This window comes from Poeciliopsis prolifica, unplaced genomic scaffold (genome assembly GCF_027474105.1).
Source record: "Poeciliopsis prolifica strain line A6 unplaced genomic scaffold, Auburn_PproV2 SCAFFOLD004, whole genome shotgun sequence".
In the NCBI taxonomy this organism is placed as follows: Eukaryota; Metazoa; Chordata; class Actinopteri; order Cyprinodontiformes; family Poeciliidae; genus Poeciliopsis; species Poeciliopsis prolifica.
Genome location: NW_026562379.1, coordinates 18579107 through 18598986, shown reverse-complemented (window position 1 = coordinate 18598986; position 19880 = coordinate 18579107). Strand labels below are relative to the sequence as shown.

At 40.4% G+C, this 19880-nt stretch overlaps 6 protein-coding genes across 8 annotated transcripts in view; 2 read left to right on the top strand and 4 right to left on the bottom strand.

Moving 5' to 3' along the window:
- LOC129358802 (olfactory receptor 6K3-like) overlaps positions 1-19880 on the bottom strand; it is a 27419-nt gene extending 7539 nt beyond the window's left edge. For 2 of the 3 annotated variants that reach the window (XR_008605838.1, XM_055027955.1), the window contains exon 1: positions 19639-19880. Coding sequence is in view for 1 of the 3 variants with exons in the window: in XM_055027955.1 (XP_054883930.1) it covers positions 19639-19701 (63 nt within the window). In the remaining 2 variants the exon portion in view is untranslated. Of the gene's footprint in view, positions 1-372; positions 977-19638 lie in introns of those variants that run through there. The other variant, XR_008605839.1, reaches the window with a different exon arrangement.
- On the top strand, positions 1010-2190 carry LOC129358803 (olfactory receptor 10A3-like). Its single transcript, XM_055027956.1, has one exon. It carries the CDS (start codon positions 1200-1202, stop codon positions 2127-2129), a length of 930 nt encoding a protein of 309 aa, XP_054883931.1. The 5' UTR covers positions 1010-1199; the 3' UTR covers positions 2130-2190.
- LOC129358798 (olfactory receptor 11A1-like) lies at positions 3781-5068 on the bottom strand. Its single transcript, XM_055027951.1, has one exon. It carries the CDS (start codon positions 5066-5068, stop codon positions 4112-4114), a length of 957 nt encoding a protein of 318 aa, XP_054883926.1. The 3' UTR covers positions 3781-4111.
- On the top strand, positions 6809-7794 carry LOC129358800 (putative olfactory receptor 1F12P). The gene has a single exon (XM_055027953.1). The coding sequence runs from the start codon at positions 6856-6858 to the stop codon at positions 7792-7794; it is 939 nt and encodes a 312-aa protein (XP_054883928.1). The 5' UTR covers positions 6809-6855.
- Positions 9625-10892, bottom strand: LOC129358797 (olfactory receptor 10A3-like). Its single transcript, XM_055027950.1, has one exon. It carries the CDS (start codon positions 10649-10651, stop codon positions 9680-9682), a length of 972 nt encoding a protein of 323 aa, XP_054883925.1. The 5' UTR covers positions 10652-10892; the 3' UTR covers positions 9625-9679.
- LOC129358799 (olfactory receptor 11A1-like) lies at positions 11065-12778 on the bottom strand. The gene has a single exon (XM_055027952.1). The coding sequence runs from the start codon at positions 12596-12598 to the stop codon at positions 11645-11647; it is 954 nt and encodes a 317-aa protein (XP_054883927.1). The 5' UTR covers positions 12599-12778; the 3' UTR covers positions 11065-11644.

Here is a 19880-nt window from a genome sequence, read left to right as displayed (position 1 = left end):
GTGGTTTTCCAGCTGTATCCAAATTGATGTAGTTTGCAAAACTGCAATGGAAAAACTTTTTTTGCAACAGCTACTAGTGGAGAAAATGTTGGGAATCTTTTGGGGTTTTTCAGATAATGTCCAGTTCACAGCATCACAGTTCATACATTGTTGTGTCATGAATCTTATGTAAAACAGGCGCCTACAATTTACAAAACGACACGTCCTCACCACTCCCAGGTAGGCAGGTCATGTCGATCCAAGTCATGGATAAAATGCCGACGTCTCCTCTGATTGGCTGATAGGTGATGAACACCAGCAGCTGCTTTATCAATATAACATCCTGTCAGATCTCGCTCCCACGATTCCTAATGACTTATCGCAAGAACAATATGACTTTAATTTAATTTTTATTTGTGAAATTGTGATTTTAAACTTTGCAGAACATTAATAAAGTTTTTAAACATTTCAAAGGGAAAAGCAGTTAGTGTGGGCCTGGTTGGTCTGTAAAGGTTTGGAGCGGGAGGCGTCGGATGATACCACCCCGCTCAGACATCCTCCGACATGTGTGAAGGGTGGCAACCATGGCAACTGGAAACAGAAGCGTCTGATGATGATGTCATCCTGATGATGATGTAGGTCACTGAAAGGTTAAAGTGTCACGCCCAGGCACTGATGGACACAGGAACTGAACAGAGAATACAAAACCAGGTGTTTATTGGAAGAAAAGCTAGTTCTTAAGTCAGGCAGGCCAGGGTCAGAACCAGGGAATCCAAATCGGGATCAGGCGTCTCAGGTCACAAGGTCAGACGAACAGGGGGTTGAAGCCAGGAGGTCCTTATCCAGCGGGGAGAGTCAGGGATCAGGGACAGGAGAGGAATCGCTGAGGGTTTAACAACAATCTGACGCTGTGCAGGGGATGTTCCGTCCCTATATGGCGGCAGCTGGGGATCAGGCGGATGGCGATCAGGCGTGAGTGGTCACTGCTAAGCAGAAGCTGTGACATAAAGAGCAGCAGAGGAAGGCTTAGTGCTCAGTTCGGTGGCAATCGCTGTCGGTGAAATAATGTCATGAATTTTATTTGAGATGTTTATGTTCATTCTTCTGCCAAACTCTGATGAATATCAATGATGTTTTGTGGGTAACATTTCTGAGAATGAGGATTTAATCTGTGACTCACTGTACATATATTCTATATTATATAAATCATAAGGAAAATCATGCTGAATTCAACACAGGTTTCATATTTCACTCTTGCTGCTTACTTTGACACCAAACAGTTTAAATATTTACTTTTCATGTTTGTTCTGTGTCTGTATGCTCTGGTCATTGGCTGTAATCTGCTGCTGATCGTGTTGATCTGTGTGAACCGGAGCTTGCATGAACCCATGTACATGTTCCTCTGCAGCCTGTTTGTGAACGAACTGTATGGTAGTTTGGGTTTGTTTCCCTTCCTGCTGGTTCAGATCCTCTCTGATGTTCACATCATTTCTGCTCCGCTCTGCTTCATGCAAATCTTTTGTCTTTATACATATGCAGGCGTAGAGTTTTTTAATCTAGCCGTGATGTCTTATGACCGATACCTGGCCATCTGTCACCCTCTGAACTATCATTCTTTGATGACCCTGAAGAAAGTTGCAGTTTTTATTACAGCAGCCTGGATAGCTGCCTTCCTGATAGTTTCTTGTACAACATCTTTGAGCTTCTCTCTGCAGCTCTGTGGAAACGTCATTAACAAAATCTACTGTGACAACTACTCTATAGTGAAACTGGCCTGCTCTGATATCACAGTCAATAACATTTATGGCCTTATTAGCACTGCTCTCTGTGTTTTTGGTCCAGTAGGGATAATTCTCTACACCTACATGAGGATCCTGAAGGTTTGTTTTTCTGGACCCAAACAGACCCGGCAGAAAGCGGTCAGCACCTGCACGCCTCACCTGGCCTCTCTCATTAACTTCTCCTTTGCTATTTGCTTTGAGGTGTTGCAGAGCAGGTTTAACATGAGCGGAGTCCCTAATGTTATCAGAGTATTGTTGTCATTATACTATGTAACATGTCAGCCATTGTTCAACCCTGTGATGTACGGGCTGAAACTATCTAAAATACGCAGCATGTGGAAACGTTTGTTTTGGAAAAAACTGAAATAAAAATGTATGAAGAAGTTTATATTCAGCTGACACTCTTCAGGGTGTCAGCTGATGCAGGGGCAAAGCACAATCCATGTTTGGCGGTCTTAGTCCTCTTGACAGTGGTCGCAGTTTCAATTCCCAGCCTGGCGACATTTACCGCATGTCTTCCCTGTTTCCTGTCAGACTACTTTCAAATAAAAACTACCAGATCTGACAAAATACCCATTTTAAATGAAGAATAACTATCTACCACCAGATCACACCAGATAACCTGGCTCTGCTAATCAGATCCTTTTCTGGACATTTTCTGGTCTGCTATGCATTAGAAATAGAAACAAACGTGGAGAAACAGCATTCAGCTGGTTTCCTCAACTGTTGACTGCATGGCGTTTTTTGTGATTGTATTTTGTGATTTTAACATGTAAAGTACTTTGAACTGCCTTTTTGCTAAAATTGCTATACAAATAAACTTGATGGATTGATCTTTAGTTATTGATTGATAGGTAATGACTCTCTCTGGCATTGATTCCACGTTTCTAATAGACACATGATTGGATGACGATGATAAAGAACTGGTTCTAATAGAATTAGGACCAGCAAAGCACATTTTCGTCAGTAAGAGCAGAAAGAACAAAAAGTTTCTCCAATTTTTCAAGATTTACTTAACATTATATTTTCCCTATATTTTTCATTAATATTTTCCCTTAAACATTCAATGAGTTACAAAAGTCATTAAATGTTATCACACTTTCAAAAGCTTTAACAACAAAGTCATTATTTTCTAATACCTGAAATAAACAAGTAGGATCAATAATAAAGATTTAATTGCACTGTAAATGATTTAATAACAGCCATTAATAATTCCTCTTACATCAAGTAAAGTGGAACAAGCAGCACTGACTATTAAGATGTCATTAACTGTTATTACTGTGTCAAATCCACAGTAACAGAGTCATTAATATTAACCCTTATCTCAAGTAAACTGAACAAGTAGAAGCAGTCACAAAGATGACATTAAGCGTATTTCAGTCTCGTTAATATTTATCATTACCTCAAGAACAGTGTAAGAAGTAGCAGTCACCATCGTTACCACTACCAATACACAACATTTCAAGATTAATGGCCATTTGTACGTCTCAGTATGTTATATGTTTTTGTGTACTTTTTACTTTTGCTTTCTTGATACACTTTGCTTTGCAATTTTCTTCATACACTTTACAATATCAATAAATATAAATGTACTTGTTTGTGAGATCCAGCTCACAAAATTTAACAATGAGACTACAAAGAAACAAAGAGTCAGAAATTACATTTCTTTGATTTTATGGTGAAAAAACAAGAAAAGAGAAACAAAATGCATAAAAATTGTTTCAGGAGATTATGTGCAATGTTTATCAGCAAAGAAAAAAAAATCTTTTCAATAAAGGAAAACTTCACATAGTATGCATAGTTTTTTAGAACAACCCCTACAAGACTGCCAAAATATCTACAAAATGTGATTATTAAATGTATTTAAGGCTTATTAAATGTTATCAAACGTTTCTTAAATGTTAGAACTGAAATAATTGCACATAGTATTGAGCTCAGTCACAGCTTTATAAAATTTAATATTTTAAATGTTTTTTCCTACTTTCTTACTGATCATCTTCTATGAGATTCAAAGAAATGAGTCACAAAAAGCCCTGAATCAGTGTGACTCATAGGATACTATGTGAAATCTTATGGAGACAAAAATATTTTTTTCATAAACATGGACCATAAATTGTCCAACACAGCCTGACTTTCTCTGCTGGTCTGCAGGTGTGAGATTTGTGTGTATCCTCCGCTCAAGCCTAAGTTAACAAATCTTAAACTTTTTGCATTAAAAGTTGCCATACCCCATTTTCTACCTGCTCCATCATTCAGGGAAACTTGGAATAGAGCCGCTGCTCCTCCACACCAACAACTGGATGTGGTTTGAGCTCATGATAAGATCCAGTGGTGTAAAAAGTCTAAATCAACTAAATCTTTCTCAGAACCAGCTTTTTACACATGGTGCGTATTTTGGACATATTCAGGCCATATAGAACCGGGTTAAAAACCGGCTGGCTGGTGAGATAATACAATGGAAATATTGTTCTTAGCAAGTCAGGAACAGTGTCCATGTTGAATCTGCTCTGCAATATTTCAAAGGAAACACCGAAGGAGAAGTTGATTATAGAAGCCAGGTGGGGGGTGCAGGTACTGACGGCTTTCTGCCGGGTCTGTTTGGACCCAGTAAAACACACCTGAAGGATCCTCATGTAGGTGTAGAGGATCACAGAAACAGGAACACAGACTGTGAGGAAAGTCATGATAAGTTCATAGATGTTGTTGGCTGTGGGGTCGCTGCAGGCCAGCTTGATGATGGAGTGGTTGCTACAGTAAACCTTATTGATGACGTTCCCACAGAGCTGCAGAGAGGAGCTCAGGAATACAGTGAAACCAACACAGATAAGAGGAGGCAACCATATGATGGATATAAGAAATGCTACCCTCCTTGAAGTCATCAGGGAGTTATACTGCAGAGGACAGCAAATCGCAACATATCTGTCATAAGACATAACGGCCAAGTTAGTAAACTCTACACTTGCATAACTATAAAGAAAGAAAATCTGCAGGAGACAAAAAGGAGCAGAAATTATATGAACATCGGAGAGGATCTGAGCCAGCAGGAAGGGAAACAAACCGAAACTGCTGTACAGTTCATTCACAAACAGGCTGCAGAGGAACAGGAACATGGGTTCATGTAAGCTCCGGTTCACACAGATCACTGTGATCAGCAGGACATTAGAGCCAATAATCAGGACATACAGAAAAAGGACAATGGTGAAGAAAAAGTAGCTCAGCATGTTTGTGTCTAAAAATGCACTCAGAGTAAAATAAAAGACATGAGTGGAATTAATTTTCATTCTTAATGTTGTTTGTAATGCAAACATGAAGACAACTGAGTTGACAAACTGATCACAGAAAAATGCTACATGCCGACAAGATTAATTAGAGGAGGAACTAAATCACAAATATCCATGTGTCATTACTAATTTAAAACAACAAAGGGTTGTATGATGGAAACATGTACAGCCAGCAGGAAGTCAAGAATGGCATTACGACTCAGAACTGAGGTCAGATCTGCTTCCCTTAAAGAGTCAGAGAAGAGAAACACCTACAGCAACACAACCAATAATCAATCAACTCACCGAACAATGTTTCCACTTCAATAACTGGCTCTGATTGACTTAAAGGCATCAGTTCATGTGTGTTTTCTGTGAAACTTTAATACAAACAAGCCTTCACTTCTGTTGTGATTATTTTCATTAAAAACAATTTAATACAATTTAATATTAATACATAACATCAGACCAATAAAATTGTTTTCATATATAAATGTGGCCTAAATAAAATATCTAATATTTACAGTCTCATTGGTCAGACTTATTGAACATAAATATACTTATTTTAAATTTATTTTTAAAAAACCTACATAATATCTAAAACGTGTATGTGTATGTGTGTGTGTGTGTGCTTGTGTGTGTGTGTGTGTGTGTGTGCGTGTGTGTGTGTAGGTGTGTGTGTGTATGTGTGCTTGTGTGTGTGTGTGTGTGTGTGTGTGCGTGTGTGTGTGTGTGTGTCCGCATGTGTGTGTGTGTGTGTGGTGTGCGCGTGTGTGTGTGTAGGTGTGTGTGTGTATGTGTGCGTGTGTGTGTGTGTAGGTGTGTGTGTGTGTGTGTGTGTGTGTGTGTGTGTGTGTGTGTGTGTGTGTGTGTGTGTGTGTGTGTGTGTGTGTGCGCGCGTGCACAAATCCTTGTTTTTGTTGCAGAGTAAGAGCCATACTACATTATTGGGACCGACTGCTCCTTATGGGGCCCAAAGCCCGGACCATGTAACTTTTACATTCAACCAAACCCCAGAAAAACTAAGAATAAGCATTTGGATTGTCACTTTTCACCACATACTTCTTTCCTGAGCTCCAACCTAAAGCATGTTCCCTGGTTAAATGGCTTCTCTTCTTAATGCTCAAAAGCAGAACCACCTGGTCCTGATTCCTCATCATTATGTGCATCAGTGGTGTGAGGTTGGCTTCCAGACATTAAAAACAAAACAGAAATACAGTCAAAAATCAAACCTCAAATTCATGAACTACCTGAGACTAAGACACTTAATCTTGCTCTGGTAAACCTAAGAGAACCTTCAGCAAAAGGGATTTTATTTAATGACAGAATATTGATATGTTCCCAACAGAACAACAGAAACATTGTTGGCTGACAATGATGAATGAATGAATCACCTATACAAATTAAATCAGTGTATTTGACTGTATTTTGTGTTTTTATGACGTGAAGCACTTTGAACTGCGTTGTTGCTAAAATGTGCAATACAAATAAACTTGCTTGATTGATGCAATGATTGTTTTGTCTACAAACTGAAGTTGAGGTCTTTTCATGAAACTCGCCTTGATGTTAAAACTAATTAGACAGAGAAACCATCCTTTGGCAGCGATGTCAGCCTGGGGATGAAGGAGGAACCGGAGGATAAAAGCAGAAGCAGAGGAAGCTCAGTTCAGAGGAACTCAGTGGGTTGTCCACTCAGTGACCCGAGCTGCCATCCCTGAATCTGCTTGTGTTTCTTCAGCTGAAGTCTGATTTAATTTCCATTTATTACAGGCTGTGATGATAATTTCTCACTGTTTCACCTAAACACTCTGTGACTTTCCTTTCAGCTCCAACAAATGCAGATGATGTTAAATTCAACTCTTGCTCCATATTTGATTCTGGGGGCTTACTTTGATGCCAAGCAGTTGAAGTACTTACTGTTCATGATTGTCTTGTGTATGTATATTTTAATAATTGGGTCTAATGTTCTGCTCAGTGGGGTTATCGGGTTCAACAGGAGCTTACATGAACCTATGTATGTCTTTCTGTGTGTGCTGTGTGCCAATCAGCTGTTCGGTAGTACCAGCCTCTTCCCGTTCCTGTTGCTTCAGATCCTCTCTGATGTTCACACTGTTTCTGTCCCATTCTGTTTTCTACAGGTTTACTGTATTCACACCTATCTGAGCATAGAGTTTTTTAACCTGACTATCATGTCTTATGACAGATATCTGGCCATCTGTCATCCTCTGCAGTATCACTCCCTGATGACCGTGAGGAAAGTCGTAGCTCTCATTGTTGCTGAATGGGTAACCAGCTTTCTCGGCGTCAGCATTTTCACCTCCATGAGTTTCTCTTTGCACCGCTGTAGAAACGTAATCGATAAAGTCTTCTGCAATAATTACTCCATTGTTCAATTGACTTGCTCAGACACAACAAGCAATAATATTTATGGACTTGTGAGCACTGTTGTTGGAACGGTTTGTCCAGTGATTTTTATTTTGTACACATACATGAAGATCCTTAAAGTGTGCTACTACGGATCCAAACAAACCCAGCAGAAAGCTGTCAGTACCTGCACACCCCACCTGGCCTCCATCATCAACTTCTTCTTTGGTGTTTGTTTTGACATTTTACAAAGCAGGTTTAATACAAACTATATTCCAAATATTGTAAAAATATTTTTGTCTCTGTACTTTCTGATGTGTCAGCCGCTGTTTAACCCTGTGATGTACGGACTGAACCTGTCCAAAATACAACAAGCCTGGAAGAAACTTTTTTCTGTCCGAAGGAGGTAAAAAGTTCAGACTACATAATTTACACATTAAGCAGTGCATATTAAGCCCAACAAAATGAACCTTCATAGAGGCAAATGAACAAAGACATCTGGAATTCACACAGCCAGGGACGCTCTTTACTTCCTGTAGTTTGTTCATGTTGGATGAAAAAAATCTGTCTGAAATAAACAGGAAATTTTGCAACACAAAAATTTCTTTCTTTTATCCTCTCGTTCATTTATTCACTGTGAAAATGTATCAGTTGCTTTTTCTTATTTATTTTTTAGCTCCTTTTCTACAGTTTGAGAACAAAATTCTGCATATGGTGAAAAAGCCTTTAACAAAGATTTACCTTCAAAGTTTTTAAATAGCAAAAATCAACATTTGAACTACGGTTTGTTATTGTCACTGTTAGTTATTATTAGTGCATCTCCTATTAATAATTTATTCTAATCTTGTTGAAGTTTATTTAAACAAATTCTGTAACTAATTTTATGTTGGACATTCACCTATAGGTGGCGTTGTGGTAAAAAATAAATAAATAAAAGAGCATTTTAGCTCTTTTTTAAATCAGGAAAAATCCTGGTTTTCTCTCAAACCAGGAATCCTACTGACTTGAACAAAGTTCCTCAGAAAGATTCTCCAACAGATGATCTGATTTAAAATATTCTCACAGTCGTTTTCATCCTGACAGAACCAGAGTCGCTGGGCTTTTGGACACAATGATCATTCACATTTTCTCCAACCACAAACTTTTTTACTGGACTAAAGCTGCAAGCTTCTGCAAAACTAACTGCACTCATTATGACCAAATGCAACAGTTTAGTTTCATCAGACAGAGGACAGCTTTTTAATACCACAGGGAGTTTGACTTTTAGGTGACTTTAAGAGTGACAAACTCTTCCTTTCAGTCCTTGTTAGTTTTATTTAACCAGAAAAGATAAATTATGAAAACTAATAGCAACAACTGTGACCTGGGAAAAAGGCAGAACCTCGTGGCAGAGAGGAAAACGGTTGATAAAAGACAAAATAAAAAAATAAGAATTAAAGTTTCAACACCTAACCTTAATAAAACATGGCTTTATTAAGATTAGGTTCTGAAATTGTTTAAATTATTATTATGTTGTGAGAACATAAATAATCTGTGCTCCAGTGCTCCCAGTACCAACTGCAGGAAAACGCCACTATGTCAGAACAGCCAATCAGAGCCAGGGGGAGGGTCTTAGCTCTGCTCTCCTCTACAGCTGCAAACACAGCCTGATACAAATGCTAATGCTAGTTAGCATGGCTGCCGATGGCAAATAAACGGTTTTCCTGAAACATGAAGTTGTTTCTCTCATAAACACGATCAGCAGCGAGGTTAATTGACAGCCCTGCTGTTGTCACCTTCGCTATAATTAATTCAGTGACTTAATTTTGGTGATTTTGTCAAAGTCCTGGAGGTTGAAATGTTATAACTCCAGTCAGGATTCTGATGCTGACATATTAATGTTGCTTTCTAATCAAACTAAAATTTCACTTTAAACCTAAATAAAGCAGCAGACAGTTTTACTGCAGTTTTTCTTGGGAAAAAAAAGGTTTAGTTTGTGTGTTTATAAATAATTTTGTCATTTTTCACAGACAATTTGATATTAAATTGATTCATTTGTTTTGAATAAATTCTGCACCTAAAGTCAAAAACACCTGCAGGTTTTATGTTCATTATTTCTGAGGAGAGACACAGAAACTATTTATTTACCATACAGGACTGTACATTTATTTCAAAAGGTCAAAGGTTAACCTCAGTATTTCTTTGTATGATTCTTTTTATTGTATAAATAAAAAATACAAATAACTTGTGGAGTCAAAGAAGTGAATTTTATTAAGTATTGATTCTTCCATAAAACCAAAATAAAAACCTTCTTCTTCATGGTGAACATTTCCTCACAGAGCTCAGAACCAGCTTTTTACACATGCTGCGTATTTTGGACATATTCAGGCCGTACAGAACCGGGTTAAAAACCGGCTGACACGTCAGAAAATACAGAGATAAAAATATTCTGAGGGAACCGGGAACAGTGTCCATGTTGAATCTGCTCTGCAATATTTCAAAGGAAACACCGAAGGAGAAGTTGATTATAGAAGCCAGGTGGGGGGTGCAGGTACTGACGGCTTTCTGCCGGGTCTGTTTGGACCCAGAGAAACACACCTGAAGGATCCTCATGTAGGTGTAGAGGATCACAGAAACAGGAACACAGACTGTGAGGAAAGTCATGATAAGTTCATAGATGTTGTTGGCTGTGGGGTCGCTGCAGGCCAGCTTGATGATGGAGTGGTTGCTACAGTAAACCTTATTGATGACGTTCCCACAGAGCTGCAGAGAGGAGCTCAGGAAGGTCGTTCCCCCGACCGCTAAACAGGGAGGCAGCCATATGATGAACACCAGAAAAACTACCCTCTGTGAAGTCATGAAGGAGTTATACTGCAGAGGACAGCAGATCGCTGCGTATCTGTCATAAGACATGACGGCCAAGTTCGTAAACTCTACACTTGCATAAGTATAAATTATGAAAATCTGTACAAAGCAGAGAGGAGCAGCAATGATGTGAACATCATAGAGGATCTGGACCAGCAGGAAGAGAAACAAACCCAAACTGCCCAACAGTTCATTCACAAACAGGCTGCAGAGGAACAGGAACATGGGTTCATGCAAGCTCCGGTTCACACTGATCAATACGATCAGCAGGACATTAGAGCCAATAATCAGGACATACAGAAACAGGATGACAAAGAAACAGAAATATTTCAGCGAACCAGAGTCCACATAGGCAGTCAGAGTGAAAAACGCAACCTGAGAGGAGTTTAATTTCATCCTAATTTTAGTTTGTAAAACAACCATAGAAGTGAGTAATTGGAGAAACTAATCAGAAAAACTAACTCATGTTTATAAAAACGAACAGAGTGAAACAAATGAAAATTTCCACCACATAAAGAAGAAATCCAGAGTTTAACGGTGGAAACGCGTCACAGCTGAAGCCAGCAGCCGGTGGATCAGAGTCACGGCAAACTGAGCTCCGATCAGCTTCAGCTTCACTTAAAGAGTCAGAGCGACGCCCAGCATCACGCCACAACATCAGCACAACATCCACTGCCTGACTGCCCCAGCTCAGGGGAAAGTTTGGTGGAAGGATGATTATACATAGGTTTTTTTTTTTTTTTTTTACAAAACCAAATAAAACTGAAGTTTTTATCTTTGAACCTAAAGAGGAATGATCTAGAATCAGCTTCAGTCATTCCACCACGAACCTAGAAATCAGACTGACCTTTGACCTGAACATTCAGAGCCACATAAAAACGGCTACAGTCAGCCTTCTGTCACCTGGAGAACATTTGTAATGTGTCATCAAGATCTACAGAGACTCATCCTTGCGTTTATCTTTAGTCTCATTGATCACTACAATAGTGACTTCTTAGGTTAAAAAAATCAGTTAAGTTTTTCCAGAAAACTTTTGACTTTTCACACTCAGACATTCCCATGTTTTGCTTTTGGGGTTGGGGGAGTTCAATCTTTTTCTATCAATGGCCCAAACGCACTATTGTTCAAATGTCTCTTCAGGTTCTAATATTGTTTGCAAAAGTCTGGTAATTTGGATATTTCCTCTTTATAATTTTTATGCTGTTTTATGTAAATTTCTTATGTTTTTGGTCTGTTTTTTTTTTGTTATTCATTGCTACAAAGTAAGAAAAATAAATGACAAAAAGTTTTACTGTTAAACTTGTACCTTTTAAAATGTCATATTTAGCATCTAAGTAATAAATGAAAACAAAAACTTCTTTAATGTGAGTAATAACCTGAGGTTGAAAACAGCTAAAAGAATCAAGCTGGAGGCTCTCAGGCATGAAAAGCTGCTGCAGGAGCCGAGTTTTCCCCACATAACAAACGTTTACACGAGTCTCGGATGGCGGCCATTTTCAGGCCGTACAGCGCCGGGTTGAAGAGCGGCTGGCAGGTCAGGAAGTAAAGCGACAAAACGATGGCCAGCACCGGAGGCACCCCGCTGAGGTCAAACCTGCTCTGCAGGATCTGGAAACAGCAGCCGAAAGAAAAGTTCAGGATGGAGGCCAGGTGGGGCGTGCAGGTGCTGACGGCTTTCTGCCGTGTCTGTTTGGTAGCACGGAAACACACCTCCAGAATCTTTCCGTAGGTAAAGAGGATTAAAACGAGTGGAGCGACGATGGAGACGACCGTCAGAACCAGACCGTAAATGTTGTTAACGCTGGTATTAGAGCAGCTCAGCTTAACGATGGAGAAATTTCCACAGAAAACCTTATCAATGACGTTCCCACAGAGCCGCAGCGGGGCGCTGAGCGACACCAGAACCACAGTGGCCAGAACAGGCAACGCCCAGGTCAGAGCAATGAGCAACGCAACCTTCCTATCCGTCATGGTGGAGTTGTACTGCAGAGGAAAACAGATGGCCACATAGCGGTCATAAGACATGACGGCCAAGTTCAAAATTTCAACTGCTGCATAACTGTAAACACAGAAGATCTGCAGGAAGCAGAGAGGAACAGAAACATAGTGAACATCAGAGAGGATCTGGACCAGCAGGAAGGGGAACAAACCCAAACTGCCCAACAGTTCGTTCACAAACAGGCTGCAGAGGAACAGGAACATGGGTTCATGCAAGCTCCGGTTCACACTGATCACCACGATCAGCAGGACGTTGGAGCCAACAATCAGGACATAGAAACACATCACCATCATAAAGTACAGGTATTTCAAACTCCCAATGTCAAAGTAGGCAGTCAGAGTGAAATATAGGACCTGTGAAGAGTTAGTCATGATGCTGCAGCTTGGAGCAGAGAGGAGCCGAGTTTCACCATGAAGCTTTATATCCTCTGAAGTCAGGAGAGACAGAGAGAGAGAGAATCCTTCCAGAACAAACGCACGAGCGAAGCATGACAGTCCGGTTCACCGAGTTCGATTTGGGACCAAACGGCAACATTTCTTCCATTTTCAGGGTTTAAAGGTTTACTGTGATACTGATGGGTCAAAACTTCACCTACTTGCAGGGTTTACAGGCCGTCTGTCACCGTTTATCATTCCCACTGGAAACACAAAGACTATTTAGCAATGTTTTGGTTCTAGTCAGAACTCCAGCAGCAGCTTTCCGGTCCGGCACTCCTCTGGTCCTGGAAATGTTCTGGTTCAAGGCCCACTTTGGAACCGGCTTTTTTGATAAGCCTATCACGATAAGGAAGCATCCTTATTTAAGAGTTTGATTATTTCCATTCTGATGAATATTTTTATGAGAAATTTTTAATGTTTTGTTTTTGGTTTTATTTTGGATATTTCAGTGTGAAGTGTTCATTCAGTAAAATGAGTGACGCTTCCAGGCCTACATGTATGGAGGAGTCCCGGGATTGAGCCCTGGGGAACCCCACGTCCGCTCAGAGGAGAAATTACCGATTGACACGAAGGAACTCTGTTCTTCTGGAACCAGTTTGGTCAGATCATTTGTTCCAGATCTGGTTTCCGTCTCTGCTTGGTTTTTGGTCGTTCTGGTGTTTGTCGGTGTTTATCCTCCTGGTCCCTGTTGCCATTAAATGTTTTGTCCTTCATTTGTAATCAGTTATTGACCCGTAAAGGTTGGATTATTGCTTGGTTTTGACCAATCAAATCCAAACAGAATTTCTTTGACTTTTTAAACTGGAGGCAGAAAATCATCCATGACGACAAAATGTTTATTTTCTTTCTCCAGTTTATCCAGTTGGAATCCCATCAGATTTTCTAGAATTTGGTATTTTATATTCATATTGCAGAAAGAAGCAGAGGCATCATCCACATGAAGGATTCCTGACAGCCTGTCAGCTTTCTGAAGTTTCCTGAAGTCTGAAACAAACAGGCGGTAGTAACCACAGCAGCAGCAGAGGCGTCCTGTGCTGCGTGCTAATTGTCCTGTTTGTGTCCAAACGTCCACACAGACTGCGTCCTCTGGGCTCGGGTTGTTTCAGAGCCGCTCCACTGGGGCTCATTAAAGAGGCAGGACACAATAAACATGGTGCAATCACACCAGTGACTTCTGTGACCCTGTTTGTCTCCTGAGTTTAAAGCATAAAGTTTGGATTAAATCTAACTTTTCTTTGATGCTTAGGCTCAATTTGTGGTTAAACTGTTTGATCTACTTTAACCAACTCCAGTCTGTTTGTATAGAAAGTCCGGTTTGTTTGGGGAGGTGTGAATGCAAGCGAACCAAAGTGAACTTTGGTCCACTTGCAAACGTAGTTCTGTTCAGCTGAAGTGAACTCTGGTGTAGTTTGATATGTGAACACCAAGTGGATCACAGACCGCTCCAAAAGCAGGAAGTGGACTACAGCACAGGGCATTCTGAGTAAAAGCAACCCAAAGTAAACATATTAGCCTAGCGCTAGCAGCAGAAATGGCTCCTGGTCTTCAGCCACAGAATAAACAGAAATCCTCTCAGTGCTAAAATCTGACGCCTCCATCTTGTTTCATCTGGTGAAGAAGGAAGTTGTTCTCAGTATCTTCAGAGGTTTTAGTGTCGTTTCGTTCAGTGGTTGTTGGTGCAGCGCCCCCACAGGCCAGGAGGGGAACATGCTGGTTGACTCAGAGCAGAGAAAGAGAACCATAGCAGCTGGACATGAAACAACTTTTTAAATAAATGAAACAGAGTCTAAGAGACTATCATGAGGGAAAACATCCTGACCTGCACTTCTTCAAAGAAATGTCCTGGTTTTAGTTTCACCAGGTTAAAATTCTGTAAAATAAAATTTCATATTAAGAAACTTTTTTAATTGCAGATTAACTGAAAAAACTCATCTCCAGATCAGCCCTTCACTGTGATGTTGCCAAGTTGATCAGAAAAAGCTGTGCTTTTGTTGTTAGTTTTAGAGTCCAACAAGGGAATGCTGTTACTACTCTTCAATCAATAAAATTATGTAACTCTGTGAAAAAGAAATTTATTTATATTTTTCTCTATTTTTATTTTGTACATAAAATAAGGCGAAGTGAAGCTAATAAAAATGTGCCATTGTTTTATCAAATTAATCATGAAAATAATTTACAAACAGAGAATCTTTGAGATAAGTGGAAATTAAATCACATTGAGAAACCTTCCCTTCTCTTTAAAGTTAATAATAATGTAGGCCTAATAAGTTTATATTTCCTAATAATTTTGAAACAAATGTTTATGAACATGTGTATCATTGTGTTTGAATGTAAACGTTTGAACTAAACTAAAATAATAAAAGGTATGTTAAATATGTTTTACTGTGACTCATTTATTCCACAGCGGAGGGAACACGGCGCCCTCTGGTGGCTGCTTCAGGCTACTGCTGCATGATGACGTCATCGGTCCGCCATCACGAATCAAACTGAAGCAGCAGAACCAACCAGAACCTTATTTAAACAGAACATGGAGCTGGAAAATATAAATTAAATGTCCATGAAATACATAAAGTAGCTTTATAAAATCAAAGTGTTAAAAAATAAATGAGCTTCCCATTAAAATAATTTTTTAATGTTTATTTTAATTTATGGGGACACTTTAAGTATTAATTCTTTATTTATATCATTAAATTTTTAATGAAATATATGTATGTTATCTGGTTTATCAGAATTTCTTAATAAATGAAAAAACAACCAGGATTGTCCAATTTATATCTTTATTACTTACATTAAAAACTATTTCAAATGATCATCTGTTCTTGTATTAAAAATTGTTCCCAAAAATAAAAAAGATCAAAGCAACTACTAAGATTAAAACATATATGTAAGGAAAAATCAGGAAGCTTGACATTGGAAAAAACTCTTTTTCCATCTTCAGAATAACAAAGTATGGTGAATAAAACTCAAACATGGCGTCTGATCAGAACATTTTATTCAACAAAACCCAAAAGATTCAGTCAAACAATGCAGTTAAAGACGGCTTCTGATTGGCTGCAAGACATTCACATTTTTATTCACTTTCATATTCCGATAAATTCCCTTTCAGAGTCCAGAACCGACAACAGCAAAAGTTCTGGTTCTACAGGAACAACATTAGGAATGATTAACCAGTTTAACTGGTGTAAATGGAAAACTAACTACCAGCAGGCCACAGGATTTATTACATAAAAGAAAAATTTACTATTTTATTAAGGTTTAACCAGTGAACAGGGCAGAAAATTCTTATCAGATGTATTATTTTTAAATCATTTTTAACATTTCCTCACAAAGAAAAAACAGGCAATGCAAAAAAAGGACAAAACTAAAACAGAAATAAACTTAAAACTTCTGTCAATGGCAAGAACACAAAGTTTAAACCAATATATGATTAAAAAGCAAATAGTCTTTTTGGTCATCAATTGTTTTGCGTGTTTTGACCAGGTCTTTACTATTCTTAACTTGAGGTGAGGGACCAAATAAAATCCTTCTGAAGGGCCACAGACGGCCCCCGGGCCACACTTTGGACACCCTGAGATCCAGATGTTCATCCCGGTTCCGCTGCTCTCCCACTCAGCGCTGTATTTTCTTTAGGCTTTGATTTTCTCATCCAACGCTACAAAAATCAAAACCTAAAAAAACCACAGAGCCGCAGCTCAGCGCCGCCTGCTGGCCGGAGGAATTCCCCAGAAATGCCACAAACGAGCCTGGACCCAAACCCACTCCTCTTCACGCCGTCGGTCAGAGTTCATCATCATGACGACCAGGCGGCGGCCGCCAGACGAGGTGGACCTGATGAGGTGAAGCTGATGAGGTAAAGCTGATGAGGTGAAGTTGATGAGGTGAAGCTGATGAGGTGAAGCTGATGAGGTGAAGCCGATGAGGTGAAGCCGATGAGGTGAAGCTGATGAGGTGAAGCCGACGAGGTGAAGCCGATGAGGTGAAGCTGACGAGGTGAAGCTGACGAGGTGAAGCTGACGAGGTGAAGCTGACGAGGTGAAGTTGATGAGGTGAAGCTGATGAGGTGAAGTTGATGAGGTGAAGCTGATGAGGTGAAGCTGATGAGGTGAAGTTGATGAGGTGAAGCTGATGAGGTGAAGCTGATGAGGTGAAGTTGATGAGGTGAAGCTGACGAGGTGAAGCTGATGAGGTGAAGCTGATGAGGTGAAGTTGACGAGGTGAAGCTGATGAGGTGAAGCTGATGAGGTGAAGCTGATGAGGTGAAGCTGATGAGGTGAAGTTGATGAGGTGAAGTTGACGAGGTGAAGCTGATGAGGTGAAGCTGATGAGGTGAAGCTGATGAGGTGAAGCTGATGAGGTGAAGCTGACGAGGTGAAGCTGACGAGGTGAAGCTGACGAGGTGAAGCTGATGAGGTGAAGCTGATGAGGTGAAGCTGATGAGGTGAAGTTGATGAGGTGAAGCTGATGAGGTGAAGCTGATGAGGTGAAGCTGATGAGGTGAAGTTGATGAGGTGAAGCTGATGAGGTGAAGCTGATGAGGTGAAGCTGACGAGGTGAAGCTGATGAGGTGAAGCTGATGAGGTGAAGCTGACGAGGTGAAGCTGACGAGGTGAAGCTGATGAGGTGAAGCTGATGAGGTGAAGCTGATGAGGTGAAGTTGATGAGGTGAAGTTGATGAGGTGAAGCTGATGCGACGCCTCAGCCTCCTTCGGTTTTCCTCTCAGCAGGAAACAGGAAGTGAAATCCTTCCAGCTTTGATCCTCCACTTGTTCTCATTTCATCAAGAGGAACAACAACAGAACCAGAAACGTTTAAACCCGAAACACTGAGGGACCAAACGGACGCCTCGCCGCAGACAGAGATGACGTCACTTTCTCTCCTCTGCCGCCCTGCTGTTGCCCAGCAACAGGCTCCCTGCGCGGCGGCGGCTGTAAAGCTGCGTCAGCGTCTGATTCCTGAGCAGGCGTCCATCGCCAGCCGGTTTTGGACCATCGCAGCAGCAGAACTGAGTGTTCGGGTCCGGTTTTCACCAGAACCGGTTCTGGAGGCTTCCCGGAGCGCAGTACCGCCCCCTGGAGGCTGCAGATGGAGAGTTTCCTGATCTGATCAAGTCTCTAGTAAAATCTGAGTTTGATATTTTCAAACAGACCCTGAATGTAGCAGCAGACGGACGGTTCCAGGTTTTCAATGGGGGGTTCGGATCCGGTCCTGGGGGCCCCGGACTCCTGCAGGGTTTAGCTGCAGCCCTGCTCCAGCACAGCTGTTATTTAAGCATCTTGTTCATGTTTCTTACTTTGATGTTTCGCTTTTCTGATCATCTGTCTTATAATAGTTCCATGTTTCAGGCACCAAATCGACTAGAAGTTTCCAGATGTTGTTTCCTGTCAGTTCTGATGTCAAAATCTATTCATACAATGGATCCAGTTCACCGAGCAAAATGTACACAGAAAACACAAATTATAAGAGATAAAGCTATAAAATGTGTAGCTAATAAAAACACATAAATTACAGATTTAGTTAAAACAAAACTTCAAGCATATTTAGCAGTAGGTACTTTTGTTCTTGTTATTTAGATTTATTTTTGCATTCATTGACACGTTTATTGCTGCTGCAGGACGACATGTTTTCAAAATCTGTTTCTGGCAGATTTGAACTGGATCTTCATGTTTCAATCAGATCATTAAAAAAACTATAAAAACTGCATGAAACCAGTTTACCTCTACAAACTGCCCACATTATTGAAAACATCCATCTTTTCACATTCTCCTGCTCCATTGATCATGTCTGATCTAAATATCACCTTCATGGACCAAATTCAATTTGTAGAATTTCAACTTTGTGATTCATCCCATAAAATACATTGTTGGTTTCATCCAAGTTCCCTACAACCTTCTGAATAAAGTACCCCAAATCCCATCATACAGAAACATGTCAATACGATCTTGTTTAATAATTATTTTTAAATAAAAAAATATGGGAAGTTATGAATCACAATATTCTCCATTGTCAGTTACGTTCACTTTCAGGGATTCAGTGTTTCTTATTTTGTATTTATTTAATATTTAAAACCCAAAACACATTGATGTAAACCAGATGCATTGTGTTTGCGCATTAAAGCAAACATGCCAATTTAATATCTTTATTAGTAAAGATAATAAATATATTTATTTATAAAGATATTTATTAATGTACATATTATATTAATAAATATTTTATATTTATTAATAAATATTTTTATATTTATTAATATGAATAATAAATATACTTATTTATTGCAGCTGTCTTTATTAATAAAGATATTAATAAATAAAATTGTGGTCATTTAAATACCAAAAGCATTATCAAATTGATATAATCTGGTTCACAGATTGATTCAATTATATTTTATTGTTTTTTGGTACGTTTGGCTTTCCATATACAGGTAAGGCAGCAATTTGACTTGAGAACCGGTTTGGTTTAATATATTTGCACATGTGAATCAAATGAGCCTCACAGAATCTGATAGCACCGCAAAACTGCACATTTATTCCCTGCGGACGTTTCCTCGGTCGGTACCGGGGGCTGAAGCGGCTGTTTGGGCTCGCGGTCAGAACCGAGCCGCTGTTCGGTTCGGGTTGACCGGGAGTCGCCGCCCAGTCACGTAGCTGACGCTCCTTTTAAACACAACGCGAACCACAATGCAGCGCCTTAAAATTCACAAAATAAAGGAAAAGGTTTGAGTTAGCGCTTCTCCCAGAATGCCGAACCAGACGGAGGGTTCTACAGACTGAAACTGGACCGTGTTCTAAGTCACAGCAGTCAGACCCGGTGTGATGAACGACGCTGCACTAAAATCTGGCGTTTTTAAACCGAGTCCGGGCTAGCCGTTAGCGGCTAGCTGCTAACGTTACCGCAGCTGTCTGGCGGTCAGTCCGCCACTGCAGCGCAGACAGACGCACCAACGGACAGTCCGCGTCCGCGTCCCTCCGCCTCCTCACCTCCTCCGGCGGAAGCGGCGACGATCCCCGGCCCCGTCCTACATTCCCCGCCGGGCCCGTCATCGCTGTGTCGGGCGGATTGACCCTGAAACTCGGACTCTGCGTCTCCGCCGTTTCGGGGGTAAGATGTCGGCGGCAGAAGCGGCACGTCAGCTGATGGAGACCGGCAGCGTCCCATTCAGAGCACCGCCCTGCGGCGCTCCACGGTACGGAGAGCAAATAGGGCCAAAATTACCTGCAAA